The following is a 17,193-nucleotide window of genomic DNA, read 5'->3' on the forward strand; positions in this document are numbered from 1 at the left end:
CTGTTTCGGTGGTCGGCTTAGTTGGGTGAAGTCATGGGCAAACTAACGATCAAGGTTCACAAATGCGAGCTCTACCGTCCCGTCAGCAGTGGTAACTGGGTCGTCAATCCACGCGTCACCGTTGTTGTGGACGGCACGTATCGGTTCCAGACAACCCTAAAGAAGAACACGTTTCAGCCACAGTTTAGCGACTCCTTCGTTGTGGGCAACACACACCGGCTGGCCGTGATTGAGCTCTCCGTCTATGATGTCCAGGAGCCATCGGGCTTGGTTCTGCCAGGGATAGGTGTCTTGACGGCGAAGCGAGGTGTGGTGCGGGCAGTCAACTGCACCGGGATAGATGAAGGCGAAGTTTTCGGTGCCTCCTCAACCGGCCCCACCGGTAGTGGCGGCGCCGCCGGCAGTAGCGGCGGCACATCATCGTTGTTGAAGGCACGACTCCCGGTGTTGCTAGGGCGGTGCTACATATCCATTGAGCGTTTGGTGCACCACGAGCGGAAGCGCCGCAAGTACTACCTCGCCACACCACTTCCACCCGTGTCTGCAACGGCTACGGCAGGGTGCAACGTATGTGCGGGTGCTGCTGGCATGACCTCGAATGCAATCACCTCTGGCACGTCTTCAGCTGCGATGGTGAACGACAACGGTCCCTCACTTCTACAGCAAACCATTCCGACAGGCATTGCCGGCACAATTACAATCTCTCTCGAGTCTGACTCCCTTGGCGAACCCGCGTCAGAGCTGAGACTCAGCGAGCAACTCGAGGCCGCCTATGTGCGACGTCTGCGTCGCTTTCTGCTCTGCTACGATCCGCCTAAGGTGGCCATCCTGGATGTAATGATGGCGCATGTGCGCGACACAGCAGAGCTGTACCCTCGGAACAACGGCAACAATGCGAGTACAGTGGCGCTGACGGACAAAAGTGCGCCAGCGCTGTGGAGCAATGGACAGGATCAGTCCAGCTCCACACCCACTATTTCGAGCCCCATCACATCGCAGTGTCCTCGCGGCAAAAGTGTAACATCGCGAGAGGGCGGCGCCTCACCTCTCCTAGTGAGTTCGCGCAACCACGACGACTATCAGACGCGGACTCCGCTAAGTAGTCGTCCGTATCTCCTCATGCCGCTTGACTCGCGGGTGAGCCCGTTCAGCAGCAGCGTTTCTCCCCTCGTCGTGGTCACTCCACGAAAACGCAGTGTATGCCTCGGAGGCCGAGCAGAGCTGACGGTGGAACTCCCTGATGAGCGAGAAACCTTCGAGGAAATGATGAGCCGGCTCTGCGCTGAGTACCAAGCGAGCGAACCGGGCGACTTCCGCGCCGCGATACGGGTTGACGGTTGCACAAACATCAACAAGGAGGACTGGAATCAGTCGCTTCTTGGGTCCGACGATGTCTTCATCATCTTACGCAGCGAGGCGGAGGAATTTGTGACGAACATGGCTACGCTGCAGAACACCGTTGTTTGGGCGGAGGCGAACACCGTGGCCATGGACGTTATCAATCCGCAGCACTTCTATGTGACAGTCATATTGATGGGCCGCTGCGGAGCAAAGACGTACGAGATTGGCCGCTGCAACGTTAGCGCTGCGCCGCTCTCGCAAGGATACATCTCACGCCGCAACATGTTTCTGTGTATGGTGGAGAGCGTGACTCAAGTGGTGGTAAGCGGCCTGGTGCACCTCCTGGTGCGTCCCATCAACTTCGGTCTCACTTCGCCTGACATGGCGGAAAGCGTTGATGATTTCTATGACCGACTCGGCCGCTTTTTTAAGCGGTACGACCCCATTCAGTTGCCGTTGGTGGACGTGTTGGCACGGAGCCGCCTGGGTGAGATCGACTCGTACATGAATGATTTGGTGGTCCAATACGGCCGAGAGCCGGGGACGGTGCGCATGCTAGTCGCCATCGAGTCACTTGTCTCGTTGCGTGAGACCGCTGACATGGATTTGAGTGGACAGGACGTTTGCGTCCTGCTCACAATGGGCACTTGCAGTGTGCGCACCAAGGCATTTGCTGTCCGCCAGTTTGCACCTACCAGTGTGCGGGAGAACTACGTGTTCGACGTGGTACGTGAGACCGACCTCATCCGTATTGAGGTGGTGAATGCACAGTGGGACGACGTTGTGTACGGCCGCGTCGACTTTAGCTGTCTGAACACGCAGCGCAGCGTCATGAACAAGCGTGACTTGTACCTCGTGGGTGCAGCTGGAACGCCAGAGGCGTATTTCAGCGGCATCGTCCGCGTAAACCTGTACAGCGACGAGGTGGGGCACAACTATGAAGTGGACCTGAGTCTCGAAAACACCTTTGCCGGGCGACTGCGCCGCTACGCGTACCGCCACACCCCTGATAGCCTGCACCGCGTGAATATAGCGGTTGCAACAGTGTTCGACATGGAGTCCTTTATGGCGCGGCTGGCCGTCGAGTACGGCGATGAAGACCCCACCTACGCTCTCTACTTTACTGTCGTGGGATGCCGTCAGCTGCGTTCTGGCCTTAGTGGCATCAACCCTTACGTGGTGGTGCGTGTCGGCATCGACGCTTATCAGACAAAGACCTCGAGAGCGACTGTGGAGCCCGACTACTTCGAGTTTTGCCAGTTCTACTACGATCGGCCTGAGGACATGGCCATTACGCTCGTGGTGATGGATCAGGCAGACATCGGCAGAGACGAAGAGGTCGGCCGTGCGGTGATCCCTTTGGCCAATGTGCAACCGTCGCGGCAGTACAACGATTGGCTTCCTGTCCTTTCCGAGAAGAAGAACGGCAAGATGCGGGAGGTGGGCAGGATTGGGTTCAAGTACACTGTGGTGGACCTAAACCTGGTGGACCGCACACGGGCACGCCTTATTAAGGAGCAGTGCCGTGAGCGTGAGGCACGCCGGCCTAACGTAATGCGAGGAAAAAGAGAGCCCCGGAGCCCAAGTATGGGGCAAATAGGGGGAAGCGGGACAGACCCGCTTCCCTCCAGTGGGACCACAAGCGCGGGGATCAGCTCTAGTGTTTCGCAGCGGTGGAGTAATTTGAAGAGGTACTTGCTTCAAGGCCACCTCAGGACGAACTCGATGCGAATGGTGAGCGACGTCAACAGCACCTTCGATGATTCGGACCGCTATGAGCAAACCATGAATGAAACAACAACCTTCGGTGTGACGTGGCGGGATACGAGTCCCTCTAAGTCCGGTCGCTCCCTCGTCAATCGTACTCCCACCATGAACCTGATGGATCGTGGCATCACCTCTGTCGAGGAGTTCTGCTCCGCCGAGGTCAGTCAGCCGAACTCCGCGGCGCTTTCCGATGCGGATGCGGACCTGCCCGCCTCGCTAGAGCTGACGTATCGGCCTCCGACCTACGGAGGAGATGTGCTGACTGAGTCCTCTGCCCCCCTCGACAGCGAGGGCAGTAATGAGAAGAGCTATGCGACACGCATGCAGCTGCGTGTACGCCTGCTGAGCTGCACAAACCTCTTTAAACCTGGACGCAACATGCCGAACCCGTACGTGCTGCTCTCTACCATCTGCGAGTCCCACCGATCTCGGGTGCAGTTCTCCACCACAGAGCCACTGTTTAACGAAGCATTTCTGTTCACTGTTGAAGACCCAAGCATCGACTACCTCTCCATCACTGTCCTCACCGACACGCCTTACGGGCTTAGGAAGCTGGGCCACTGCACGCTGTCGATGCGCAACGTGCAGCGCGGCGTGATGCGGACGCGGTGGACGTCGCTTGTCATTCATCCCTTTGAGGCAACCGCAATGGAGTGCGGCTTCGTGTACCTCTCGCTTGGCGCGATCAACTTTGGCATGAACTATCTGCCCTCCATGGACGCCGAGAACCGACTACGGGAGAAGATCCGCGAGTACCTCAGCATGCACGCGCCGCGACAGCTCCACCGCTTGGAGTGGTACGTCGGAGAGCTCTCGCAGGTTGAGAGCATCATGCTCGGGGACTGGTTCCACGACAACGGTAGTGACACCGGCGCCGATGACACAGACACGCGCGTCGCTGACTTAGAGGTGGCGGTGCTGGGGGTGTCCCATCTCTACTCCAGTGGCTTTCTCGCCGAGGGTTTCTGCGTCGTCAAGGCGAAAGTGAATGGCCACACGCGAGCAAGGACAGAGCCGATCACGGGGGAGAGGGGCAACTTTGTCGTCTCGGATGCTCAAGACCAGCTGCGCTTCTCCGTTTCCGAGCCGACGACGACGCTCGTGCGACTGAGCGTCGTGCTGAATGGTAAAACGAATGCCGGGGAGTGCTACATATCCTTGGCCGATCTACACCGTGGCGTCACGAAGGAGCGAACGCTAATGCTGGTGATGGATTCACGCACCTCGCACGCTGTGGCGGTGGGGTTTATCCGTGTTTCCGTCTTATGCAGAAACTACGGCAGCTCAGCCCCGGCACCGACAGAGGAGGAACTGTCGCTGCACTCGCGCCTGACCCGCTTTTTCTACTACTACATCCCGACCGAGTTGGCGATGGTGGACGTCAAGTACGCAACGACGTTGAACGTAGCGGCATACCTGAACCGCATGGTGGAGAAGTACGGCCCGGAGCCAGGTGAATACAACCTTCACTTCACAGTTGACCGTTGCCGCGCTCTCGCCTTTAAGAATGGCAAAACACCGCTGAACGTGTTCTGCATTGTCCGTGCCGGGCTGCAGGAGTTTCGTAGCTCGATTGTGGAGTGTCGCGATGAGTGTGTGATTTCCGAGAGCTTTGACCTCGTTGTCGGCCTCCCGCAGCAGGAAAATGTAGAGCTGATTCTGATGCGTTACTACCCGTCGAAGCAGGTGGAGCTGGCCCGCACGCAGGTGGAGCTGGGGACTCTGCGGCAAGCAGAGGAGAATCTTATGGAGCTGGCGCTCGTCAGCCACGCTGGGACGAAGGCGGCGGGTGTTTGCGGTGTCCTGAAAGTCTCCGCTTTTCCTGTAGACTTTGGCAGTGATGACCAGATGCACGCACGGTCACAATCGGCGTTTGCCTACGGCATCGAGGGGTCGTCAGCCCTGGCCCAGACAGCGTACCTCTTCGCGTCGCCGATGATGGGGGCTGCCAGCACATTTTCTGCTCTTCGCAGCCATGCGCCGAGCGAGAATGACGCTGGTAAGGATCCGTCAGATGCGGAGCGCACGCCACTTCAACCGGGCATGGCGCCCTTGATGTCGACCGCTTTTAGCGGCACCTACAGGGAGAAGGGTGGGTCGGTGCCCCCCGTGGTCCGCAGCAGCATCTCAGGCTCCGTCACTATCGTTGGTTTTGCCGGGCTGATCATTCATGATGCTGAGATCTACATCCGCGTGTCGGAAGGTGGCACTGTGCTGCTCAAGACGAAGCCGATCCCGGCTGATCAGCTAGTCTCCTTGGAGGCGAGCACGGCTACCTTCACGATTGACAACGTGGCCGCTAACTATGACAAGCAATATACTCTCAAGCTTGGGTTTCGCAAGCTACTGGGCGCCGAGGCGCTGTGCCACGCTGACTTCTGTATCCTACGCTGCCCTACTGGCAAGACGGTGGAGAAACGTCTGCGTCTCTACGACGTGAACTCAGAGTTCTTGGGCATTTGCCGTCTGAGTATATCACTGCCAAAAGTCCATCTGCCGGTGCCGCCACTGCAGCACCTCTCTCCTGCCATCTTCGAGCCGCTCATGGACGATGTCGCTTCGCTGGTGTCGACCTACATGCCGAAGGATGTGCGGCGACTAGATCTCATCCTGTGTCATGCCCCGGACATTCGTCAACTGCATCGCGCATTGCGGCTGCAGCTCGCGCCCAGCGTGGTGGCGACGGTATACGTAGCGATCCATTCACTCGACCTGCATTCCACGACGATGCGACACTCGTGCGTTGTAACAGCGTCTGTGGGGCACTTCACCTCGGAGGCAGCGCGGCGGCAGCCCGGTGCGTCCCCGGTGTACCCATACGGCATGTCCAAGGAGAGTGTCTCGAATCTGGATTTCCCCTTGCTGCGTATCGACATCAGCGCCACTGGACAGGCCGCCACCTTGACGCTGTGTGTGTACGACCGCGCCTCCAAGTCGAAATCGGAAGAAGTCGGCCGCACTGTGGTGTCGCTGAGAGCCCTGCTCACGCCTGCCGTCTTTGACATGCTCGAGAAGGTACAGGTGCCGCTTGTGTCGGTGCGCCACGCTGCGAATCGCGTCCATGCGAGCTTGGTCGGTACCATCACGTTCAGTCTCATACCCCCTGCGTTCGAGAGCTATGGTGCCTCCGTGCGCTTCTCTTCGAGCGCAATGGATGGCTTTGATCGTGCATACGTCCGCTACTACACCGATCGCATTTGCCGCCTGCTGAGTCACTACGACGCAAACTCGCTTGTAGACATTCATGCACGCCTGTACGAGTCGTATGTTTCCTGCAATTGCTGGGAGACCGGACTATCGGCGTGCCTGGCCGACCTGGTGGTCAGATGGGGAAAGGAGCTGGACCCTTGCGAGCCGCCACCTGCACTGAAGAGCCATGATGACACACAACACAACAAGAGGGTGTCTGTGGTGCACAGAGGCAAAAGAGAGTCAAATTGAAATGGGCAAACAGCGGCCAATGAGCTACCACCAGCAAAATAAGAAACACACTAGAGCCTAAAAGGGTAAAAACTGTCAAGTGGTTATGTGGGAGGAGGAGAGGAGATACCTACTCCGCCTGTATGTCTCTCTTGTGGAGTTGCCTGAGCAGGAAGCGTTAATGGAAAGCAATGCACGTCGTTTTCGCTATCCTTAGTCACACATTTTTCATGAGCAGTTCTTCTATGCCTTCTGTGAGTCGCTGGGACAGCTGCCGATTTCGCGCTGCGCGTGATTGCTTTACTCCTGCATATGTATGTGTGTGTGTGTATGTGTTGGCGCCAGAATCTCTGTTTTCTGTTTTACGCGTATGCTCGTTCCTTGACATCGACTGAATTCTTTTTATTTCTCCCCCACCCTTTTTTCGGTGTTTCTTTTCTACCGATCTCTGGCGACCGCTGTGTTTCCTCAGAGATGTGAACAGGGAAGTGTGTGTGTGTGTACTTTTCATCGCTGTGAGTATTGTTCTTGTCTGGTTCTTCTTTCACTTTGTTTCTCCTTCCATCTTAGCGCATGAATGCGTGGAAGTTTTCCCTCCCCGCGCCGTTTTGTCTGTTTCCTTGACGTTGTAGTGTCCTTTTTTTTTCCCTTCGGGTGTTCCCTCTCTGTGATGACTTCGGCCTTCAGGGAGTCCCCCCCCCCTCTGGCGCTCCCTACCTTCGGTTTCTTCTTGTTTGCTTTCCTGTTGGTGGTGTTGTTGCTGGTGCTGCTTGCCATCAGCGGCCCCCTTTTTTACCCGCAATCCATCGCTGCACGCGTGTGATGCGCCTTTTTTTTCTGCAGCGGCACTCGTTTCCCATTATGCGCCCTTGAGCTTCTCTTGACCTCTCCGCTCATCCATCTACCTCTTTCACTCGATCCGTCAAGGGTGCCTTTCTCTGCCTCCACTGTGAAGGATGCAAGCGCCTGTGCAAGTTTTCGCAGAGGCAGAGAAAGACAGGCGCACGCCCCTCTTACCGGACATGCAGCTCAGCTGCTCGACGGCGCACAGAGAGCCTCAGGGCCCCAAAGCGGGCCTCTTTCGTTGTTTGATTTACACCCTCTGCTGCTACTTCTCCGGAGCACCGCTGCTTGATTTTTTTGTCCTCTTCACAGGCAATCGTTTTCATCTCTCTCCCCCTTCCTCCGTAAGGGTCCCGTCGACGGGAGGGGGGACTTCAACATGGCACCAGGGGTCCTCTAGACACTCTTTGCGCTAGCGAGGCAGCCCCTATTTCTGCTAACGCAGAGCCGCTTCTCGTACTAACATGGTCAAGCACCCACGACAGAGGGAAGGTCAGAGCGAGGCATCACTGCTGATAATGCTTGCGGCCAGGACCTGGATGGCGTTGCGTCGGAGAGACCTGCGACAGCGAAGCTGCTTGTGCCATCCATGTGGTGCGCGAAGTGCCAGCGTGACTCAAACGTGTCTCATCTGGCCCTCATTGCCCACTGCTGTGAGGAGCCCTGAGCTCGAGGGATGCACCAGGTGGCGACCGGCATTATGGAAGTGGCTGTGAGGCAGCCTTCGTGGCGAGGGTGGGTAGTGTCTGAAGGAAGGGCCGTGCTCTCCGATGCCTGAGTGGGGGCACTGCTATAATGCAGGTGTCTAGCGCTGCTTTGCTCCACGCAGTGGGCCCATGGAAGCCTGGGGGCAGTGTGGTGTGTAACTCTTCTTGCATGGGACAATGAATAGGTCAATTACATTTTTTTTTGTGGAGTGTGTGGACTCAACTCCTACACGTATACAACTGCATACGTGCACGCCTAGGTGCTTCTGGCTCCCCCCTCGTGGGTTGCACATGTGTATGTGTTTGTGTGTAGCGCGTATGTATCGAGAGTGTGCTTGGTTTTGCATTACTTCTCCGTATGCGTTACGCTATTTGTCTACTGTTTTGCTCTCGAGTATGCTTGTGCTTGACGATTCCCTTCGATGTCTTTTTTTTTCAGGTTTATCATACAGTGATCGTTACGGACGTTTCTTCAGCTACCTGTCTTTCTACCTGCAACCTTGACTGCTTTCACGTGTTAAAGAATGCTAAGCATCAGTCATGCCCGTAACTCGAATACGAGTGGTACATTATGCCGATCTTGTTTGTAGTAGCGGGATGGTGTGCGACTCATACCCCCCTCCCCCGCCCCCAGAAGAGAACAGCAAATAGGAAGCCCCATAGCTGGGGACGAAAGGAAGAGTGAACTGTCGTTACGCCCATTCTAGCATCCCCCAGGTTATCGAACGATGCGCGCGCTGGTTCAGAGGATAGGATCTGTGAGCTTTTCTACGCACATGACTGTCGTCTTCGTCCTCCCCCATCCCCCGCTACATGACTGCCTAACATGCACTATCATGAACCTCTAACAAGAACAAGCAGCTCTTCTTGCCTCATCTCCGATCGCTTTGTGCGTGTGCGTGTGTGTGTGTGTGTATTCTCCCTCTTTTCCATCCTGTGGAATGAGCTCCGGCGAGCTTGCGCCGGCGCCCATTGTTCTGAATGGTTGAGCACCATTGCGATGCAGCTTTACCTGTGGTTATGCCTGTAAAACAACTAAATGCGTCCACGCCCATACACTCACTCGCACCCGCACGTACAGACGCGACTATTTACAGCACACATTGGCCACTCTGTTCCCCCTTTTTTGTTGTTGTTGTTGCTCTCCTCCCCCCCTTCTACTCTCCTCTCCCTCTCCTTCGCACTAATCTCTCCTTGAAAACTGCTTGAATTATGATGGACGTCGTCAGAAGAGGCGGAGCGCCATCCGCTCCCCCCAGACGAACATACAGCCACACAATAAAAAAAAACAAAAACAAGCGCTGAAGTCTTATTTCGAAAGAGGCAGGCTCATCAACGGGTGCCGAAGGCAAAAGGGAAGAGCGCACGCCAGAGGTCGACTCGGTTGAGCCACACTTGACCGGTGCAGCTGCTGCACAATCGCCGCTCTTGTTTCACCTCCTTCCCTTTCCCCTTTTTTCTGTTGCATCTCGTCTGCTCATCCGTACGCGACGCTCCTTGGTGTCGTTCCCACCTCTCTCCCCCATCACTCTGGCCTTTCCTGTTAGGTGCACACGTGCAAAGAGTCAGGCATTTGCTTTTACATATTTTTTGTTTTCTTTCACCTTTTCACTCCTCTTGTTTGCTCAGCTCTTCTTCTCTAGAGCTGTAGGCCTGTCTTGACATTCATCAACAAGTACAGGCGAATACTCCCGGCCACGTTCACCTCTTTTGTAGATGCACGCGACACTCTCGCATCATTACCATATTGGTTTAGCTCGTTTATCTTTTTCTCTGTTTTGATTCGCTCTGGCCCCCTTCTCTGTCATTGTCAGCCGCAGTAACGATCCCTCCTCACCACTACGACTACCACTAATAGAAGTTGCCACCACACACAAGAACAAAGGCCTCGTTTGGAAAGTGAGGTGGCAAACGCACGCACATATATATATATATATATGTATGTATATTGCTGTTACCTTTATTAGCTTCCTCCATCTCTTTTGTCTCTGATCAGATGCCAAGTCCTCATCGCAGCACGTCCTCACCGTCGCGGCGAACTCGGACAGCGACAACAGACCAGTCTTCAGGATTTCCCATCCACCCGACGCGTCACTCCCGCCATTCCCGCGCCTCCACGCGTCGCTCCTACCAGGAAAGCAGCACGTCGTACTACGATGTGGATGAGGCCAGGAAGGAGGTGGCAGACTGTGCCACTCCAGCAAATCAGGTGTCCCCGGATACACCGCACTTGTCTCCGTACCGGCAATACGAGACAAACAGCACTGGCAGGGGCGAACAAGATCGCAGTGATGATGCTCCGCAGGACTACCCTCGGTTGGCCTATCACCGCAATGGTAGTGTGTCGCAGATGAATCAGAGCATCCTGAAACTGGCAGGTGGCAGGCGGCGGAGAACGCGGCGGTTTGGCACAGTCCCCATTCACCCTTCTAGTCGTTACGTCAGTGTGACCAACCGCGACGTCTCCACTCCCCACAGTAGAAAGCCGTCCAAATCTTCAGCGGGTAGACACGCCACCGACGTACATCCATCACGTGCCTCCCGCATGGTGGAGTTCTCAGTCGACATTGAAACGCTGGAGGACTACAAAACACCGATACGCCGTCGCCAAGGTGGTGTGGGGTACGTGTATGATCACGGTGTGGGCCACACGGCGGCTCCCCTAGCGGGGCGCGTGGGTCGCCACGACCGTGAAGACCTCCCTACAGTCGTGTACGCCCATAGCAACGGTAATGTGGATGAATCGAAGGCGAACTCTACTGCCGCAGCCGCTCCAGCTGAGCCGTACCACTTTCGGGTGCGTCTGTGTGAGTGTCAAGGTGTGTTTGCCGATCTCGAAGCATTATCCCGCACGCCGCCTGCAGTATACTTTGCTGTGCACACCGTCAAGGAACGCGGCCACTCTGGCGTTGTTGAGAAGGGCAGTTACAACCCCGTCTTCTGCGACGAGTTCATGTTCTCCTCGGCCGATCCGGAGCAGGATGCACTGGTGTGCACGCTGGTGTCGGTCAGCTCAGTGAACGACTCGCGGGGGGGCAGCATGCAGCGAGAGAAGAAGGTGGCGGAGTGCGTACTGGCGTTACACAACTTGGCGTGGCAGGTGGAGCGGAAGGTGTGGGTGCCGCTGGTTCGTCATCCAGGCACCTCACAGGCGTACGAACAGGGTGAGGTGCTTGTAAGTATCTACTCTGCTGACTTCGGCTACGACGATGTGGCGACTGAGGCGGAGGAGGCAGCGTGCTCGACTGCCATTCACGACATATTGACCCACTACGCACCACAGGAGCTGCACCGACTGGATTGGATGACGGGTGCGTATGTGAACAAAGGTCCTGAGGCCCTGTCTCAGCTGCGCGCGTCCTACCGGGCCCGCACAATCGAGCCCGTGCCGGTGCGCGTGACAGTGCAGCGCATCGACGGCTTGACAGACGAGGCCGGATGCCCAACACGGGCTTCCGATATCTACGTGGTGGTCGGAGACGGTTGTGTGGAGCAGCTGTCCAAGACGGTGCTGTACCGCCGCGGCGCCATCATTAATCAAGAATTCGATCTTGTGCTCTTGAATCCGGCGGCAGACACGGTGAGCGTCACAGTGTTCGGCAACAGCCGCAAGCTTGGCGAGGCCGTCGCTGGACTGACGAACATCCAGGCTGGGAAGGCGAAGGAGGTGAAGCTGATGCTCGTGCGCTCTGCTGAAACTGGCGACGCCTCGAACGGGGGACAGGCGACGATTACTCTTCAGACGGAGAAGTACAGCAGCCCGCGCCAAATGACGGCGATGCAGGAGACTCGGCTACGCAACCGCGTGCTGGCGTACTTATGGCGCTACCTTCGTGACGACCTGCACCGTCTGGACGCCATTGTGGGCCGCATTGACAACGAAGAGGTGTATATGCAGGAGTGGGCGCGCGCTGTCGGACCCGAGCAGAAGCCTACACGGCTCACCGTCAGAGTACGAGAGGCACGTAACATGTTCAGCGACGGCGGGCTGCTGCCACGGTGCTATGCCCGCATTTCTGCCGGGCCGGCGACCGTGCGTACAGGACTGGCCACTGTCCGCAAGGGCCTCGTGACGTTTAGCGACACCTTTAGTGTGCAGGTATACGACCCGGCGCACGACGCCGTCGAGGTTATGATCGTCGCGGACGGCGACGATGGGGAGTGCGAGGTGAGCCGGGTGTGCTTTGGCGTCGCCAACCTTCCGCGCCAGCGCTGTGTCGTGCGCACGCTTCATCTCGTCGCCGCTGCGACGAAGCGCGTTGCCCACGTACAGGGCGAGCTAACGGTGGAACTGGTGGCAGAGGACTTTGGACTAACTGGCGCCTTGGCAGTCGCTTCGGAGGCAAGCATTGGCTCTTCCTCGAGTCTGCACATGCAGCGACTGGAGGTCATCATACAGCAGGGTACACCAGAGAAGCTTCATCGCGTGCCTTATATGCTCGATACGGCACCGCCCGGCGAGTGCGAGCGCTTCATCGAGGATCAGGAGAAGCAGTACGGAGCCCACGTGGCAGTGGCGCCGATGACTGTCAAGATCCTTGGCGTCAAGGCCTTTAAGCCTGTGGGGAATTTTTACGTGAAAGTGTACCTCAACAAGGAGCCAATTCTGCGCACGGAAGATGTGAAAGGATCGACCGAGGTTGTCATGAACATCGAGGACAACAACGAGACGACGGTCCGGCTGAAGGAGGCATCGCAGACTGTCCTGTTCTTCAAGATCGGTCAGCACCGCGCGCTTCGAAAGACGGCAGTGCTTGGCGAGACTGAGGTGGCCTTGGCGAACCTTGTACGAGGAGAGAAAAATGTACTGTGGTTGCCTTTTTTCCACCCGTCGACAGAGTCAGCGTCTGGCTACGGTGGCGGCACCCATCTTGGCTCGATATCGTGCGTGTCTGTCCGGCAGAATAACGCTGTAAAGTTGAAGGGAAACCGAATGCCGGACTCGAATGGTATTGGGACCACTCAGCAGCAGCAGTCTTCAGGCGCGGCACTGGCACACCATGGCGCCGCCACCCCCTCACCTGAGGGTCTCCTTGGCATGGAGTTGCAGTCTTTAGCCTTTCCAGCGACCACCGTTACCGAGTACAAGCTGGACGACGAGTCTGGGCGGAGGGGCGTGTCGGTACAGGAGGCAGTGACGTATGACATGACGTCGCTAATTGCCAAGATGAGGCCGAGCGAGTTGACAAAGGTTCAGCCCAGGATTGCACAGTGTGCGTCGCTGAAAAGCGCTCACGATGAGCTCCGCGCGGAGCTGTCGAGGACGCCAATCGCGGCCACCATCTACGTGAATATCGAATCCGTTGAGCTCGCCACAGAGGCAGGCAAGGCGCAGGAGGCACAGGGCAGGATCGCCGTGGAGGCTGTCTACGGTAGCGAGCGTCAAAGATCGTGCAAGCGAACAGAGTTTGCGAACGACGCTCTGCACCAGCGACAGTGCTACACCCAGATCCGTCTCGATATCCCCGAGAAGCTTAACAGCACCACTAACGGCCACAACGGCGCCACATCGAGGGCTGCGGGGGATGCCAAAGGTGTACCACCCCTCGAGTTACGTCTGGTTGGTGTGCACAGCAGCGATTGGGCAGTAGGCGCAGTGTTGGGCAAGACTGGGAGCGTTGGTAGTGGTGGCGCATTCGATGAAGGTGGTAGGGGTATGAATCACTACGACGCAACCGATTCTGCCTCCGACACCACGGCGGACTCCTGCTACGTGGGCGGGGAGAACAATATCCACAGTTATATAAAGCGCCCCAAGTACCGTAGCGGGACCTGGGCCATCAAGCGGCAAAAAGAGGGGCGCGTGGGATGTCTGCCGAATACGCCCATCCTGCCGCGGCAGCACTCAAGCCGCACTGGCGTACCAACTGTATCATCGTACTCTAACCACTGCCAGAGTTACGCTGAGGTTCAGCACAGCAACTATTGCGATGTGGACGAGGAGTTTTACCTCAGTGACGCAAAGACCATTCGCAGCTATGTGGACTCCCCATGGCAATCTCGACAGCAGAGTGCACACTGCGTGGAGTGGACGCTGCCCCGCCACCACAGCGGACAAGCGAATTTGAAAAGCATCACCAACTACCCCAGTAGCATGTCCCTGTCTGCGACCACGGCGTCGGTGCCGTACAACTCGTGCGCCCCGTGTAGAGGCGAGATCGGTGCTGTCTGTCTCTCCCTGCGCGCGCTGCTGACAAAGCCACTGTACAAGATCGGTGAGACGCTACGTGTGCCGATCGTGCTACCATCTATGGCAACCAAGCTGTCCCACCGTGGTCCTTGCTCCCCTGAGGTTAACCGGCGCTGCGTTGTCGGCCACGTTACGCTGCGGCTAACGCTACCGGCTTTTGAGAGCATTCCAGAATCACTTCGGCTGGGGAGTCACCATGTCATGTCGAAGGTGATGCCGAGCTATGTGCACTACTATGAGCGCCGCATTGGTGCATACATGCGGTCGCACAATGCGGCGGGCCTGGTGTCGTTGCACTACAATTTGTACGAGCGGGACGTGGCGTCCGGGTGCTGGCCGGTGTCCCTGCACGGCTGGATGCAGGCGCTCATTAAGCGCTTTGGTCCCGAGACGGATAGCTTTGGACCGGAGCCCCCACTCCCCTTTGACCCCGAAGAGTGGAAGCGTGCGCGGCAGTGTAGCGAGGTACTGCGACGTGAGCGGGAGGAGGCGCTCACACTGTCGGAGAAGGGCAGCGAAGGTGCAACTCTTCATACCGACAAACACAGTGGCGCTCACTGTAGCCACAGCGTGGGTTCTTCTGCCTATTTGGGCGGCAACTCACCGAACCGCGTGACAGCAGCGGGTACGACGAAGAGGAGCAGCAGCGCGAACGGGAGACCCGATGCGGCGACTGCGCCAGCGGGAGCAGAGCACAGTTTTTAGTGAGCAAAGTGCGTGCGAGAGTACTTTTTAGTGCGACATTCTTGGATCTCTCTCTTCGGTGGCTGTGCGCTGAGTGCGCTTTCTGATAAGTTGTTCATGTCGAGTGAATTACGTTTCCTCTTGTGTTGTTCCAGTGTGGTGACGGGTACGCCATGGGCTCTTTTTTTTTTGCTTGTCGTTGCCTGCTGGAGTTGTCTCATGTTTGCCCCTTTCTTTTTCTGTCCGTTTCTAACACGTGGGCGCAGTCCTGCACAGGCCACCTGGAGTGTATGTGTGTGCGCGCGCTTTTCCTTGTGTAATGTTCGTGCTCTCACGCATGTCTCATAGGGTGACTCTTTCCAAACCGCCTTCTCTTTTTCATTTCACTCGGTTGGAGTTTGCGTTTTCCTTCCGCTTGGCTGTTTTCGTTGGTGTTCTCTAGCGCGAGTGTCTTCATTTCTCTCCCCTCGCTTTCTTGCGGTTCTAACGTCGTCTAGTTTTGCTATGACGGAGTCACCTTCTGCGCGTGTCTGTCTGCCTATGCTTTTTATTTTCAACTTGGGTTTTGTGACTGAGGTGTGCGATCTCCTCCTTTCCCTTTTCTGCCTCCCTCCCACCGAGCATTTCCTCTCGACCACTCAAGAGGGTGTAAAGCTCTGATGAGCAATGACTTATTCTTTAGCACAGTGATATTGGGCGGGGTACGGTGTGATATAGTGGTGATAGCTGTCGAGTGGAAACACAGAGAGAGAGAGAGAGCGTGTGTGAGAGTGAAGCGTTTTCGGTGTCTCGATTGAGGCGTCTTATTTCTTTCCTCCACTTTTCGACGCCCTGCCTCCCCCTCGCTCTCCCTCCATATATGGTGGGACAGAGGCGGATTTCATGACCCATCCGTCATCAAAACTGGTAGTGTATTCCGTTTTGTTTTTCTTTTTTCTTTTTGATGCACTCCACTTTCTGCTCTCGGATTTCTTCTCAATTTTTTTTTCTGTACATATCTGTGCGCATACTTGTGCGTTCTCTTCCTGGAGAAGAGTGCCCTCCTCTTCTCTCGTTTGCTCTCGGCTTTCTTATGTGTTGCACAAGTCAGGTCTGTCATGTACACTGTACCTCTTTACCTGTTCCTACTTTACTGTATGTTCGACTCTCTGTTGCTCTCTCTTTCTCTCTCTCTCGGAGTCCTGTGTGGGTGTAAAAGTGCTACATTGTCTGTATTGTTCATGGATGTGCCTCTTTTTTTTATATATGTGTGTATGTGTGTGTGTATGTGTGTGTGCTTGTAGTTTCTTGATAATCGTTCTCTCCCCTTCGACAGCAGACGAAACAAAAAAAAAAAAGAATAATAATAATAACGCACGCCGTGCTTCCCATCTTTGGGTATGTGCCTATGAGCCACACACTGCACCACTCGCGACAGACACGGGCGTACAGCTTTGTTTCGAAGTGTCTTCTCGACCTCGCGTTGCAGTTTCCACCTTCCTCGGGCATCTTCGGAGCACACTAGCCCAGGATGCACTGCTCACCCCCTAAAGTGGGCAGATACGGTGCACTGTAGGCGCACAGGGAGTAGCATACACGATGCAAACGGGGTGCACCCAGCACTTAACGCGCACCTCCGCAAGAATCAATGGCCACTGATCTTACCTTCTCTCTTCCGTCTTCTTTCTCTTCGGACGCTGTGGTACCGTTCTCTCTCTCTCTCTTGCCGCGCTGTTATCCACCCGTGTCCACCGCGTATATTGACCCCATGCTGGCTGTCGTTGCATGCGCTTCATCATGCACTTCATCCATGCACTCCCGCGGTGATGTCTATGTACTGAGTAGCGGACTCTACAAGAAAATCGTTTCTGCGGACCTTTGTCTGATCGTCTATCTAGAGAAGAATACAGAAAAGGAAGAGGGGACGGAAACATATCACCTGGTCATCATAGCGTGAACCTCAGAGGTGTTGCTTTGCATTTTTTTCTGCTTCACGTATGCGTGTGTTTTTTTTTTGAAGGTCTCTGCCTTAGATTCGTTGTTGGAGGCTTTTTCGATTGCAAGAGCGACTAGGAGGAAAGAGCGTTGAGGGGGCATACCGACTGATATTTTGTTAGCTGCCAGCCAGTGCGTCCTCTCCTCTTTGCGGCGACCGGATTGTCTTCTTTTTCTGGAGAGGGCGCCCACAAAGAGGCTTGCTTTTTGGGGGGAGAGGGGTTTGTGGTGGCGTCACGCGCAGAGCTTCACTTACGGAGAGTGGGG

At 56.1% G+C, this 17,193-nt stretch overlaps 2 protein-coding genes across 2 annotated transcripts, besides 1 other annotated feature; both read left to right on the forward strand.

The window, feature by feature from the left end:
- Nucleotides 1–33: 33 nt before the first annotated feature.
- LPMP_354430 (C2 domain protein, putative) lies at nt 34–6,549 on the forward strand (the record flags this gene model as incomplete). Its single annotated transcript, XM_010705073.1, has 1 exon — nt 34–6,549. One exon carries the CDS (start codon nt 34–36, stop codon nt 6,547–6,549), a length of 6,516 nt encoding a protein of 2,171 aa, XP_010703375.1.
- A 1,180-nt stretch (nt 6,550–7,729) lies between these two features.
- Nucleotides 7,730–8,264: a repeat region.
- Nucleotides 8,265–10,074: 1,810 nt separating this feature from the next.
- LPMP_354440 (C2 domain protein, putative) lies at nt 10,075–14,973 on the forward strand (the record flags this gene model as incomplete). The annotated part of the gene is made up of 1 exon (XM_010705074.1): nt 10,075–14,973. The coding sequence occupies one exon, from the start codon at nt 10,075–10,077 to the stop codon at nt 14,971–14,973; it is 4,899 nt and encodes a 1,632-aa protein (XP_010703376.1).
- Nucleotides 14,974–17,193: the final 2,220 nt, after the last annotated feature.

Source organism: Leishmania panamensis (genome assembly GCF_000755165.1).
Source record: "Leishmania panamensis strain MHOM/PA/94/PSC-1 chromosome 35 sequence".
NCBI lineage: Eukaryota > Euglenozoa > Kinetoplastea > Trypanosomatida > Trypanosomatidae > Leishmania > Leishmania panamensis.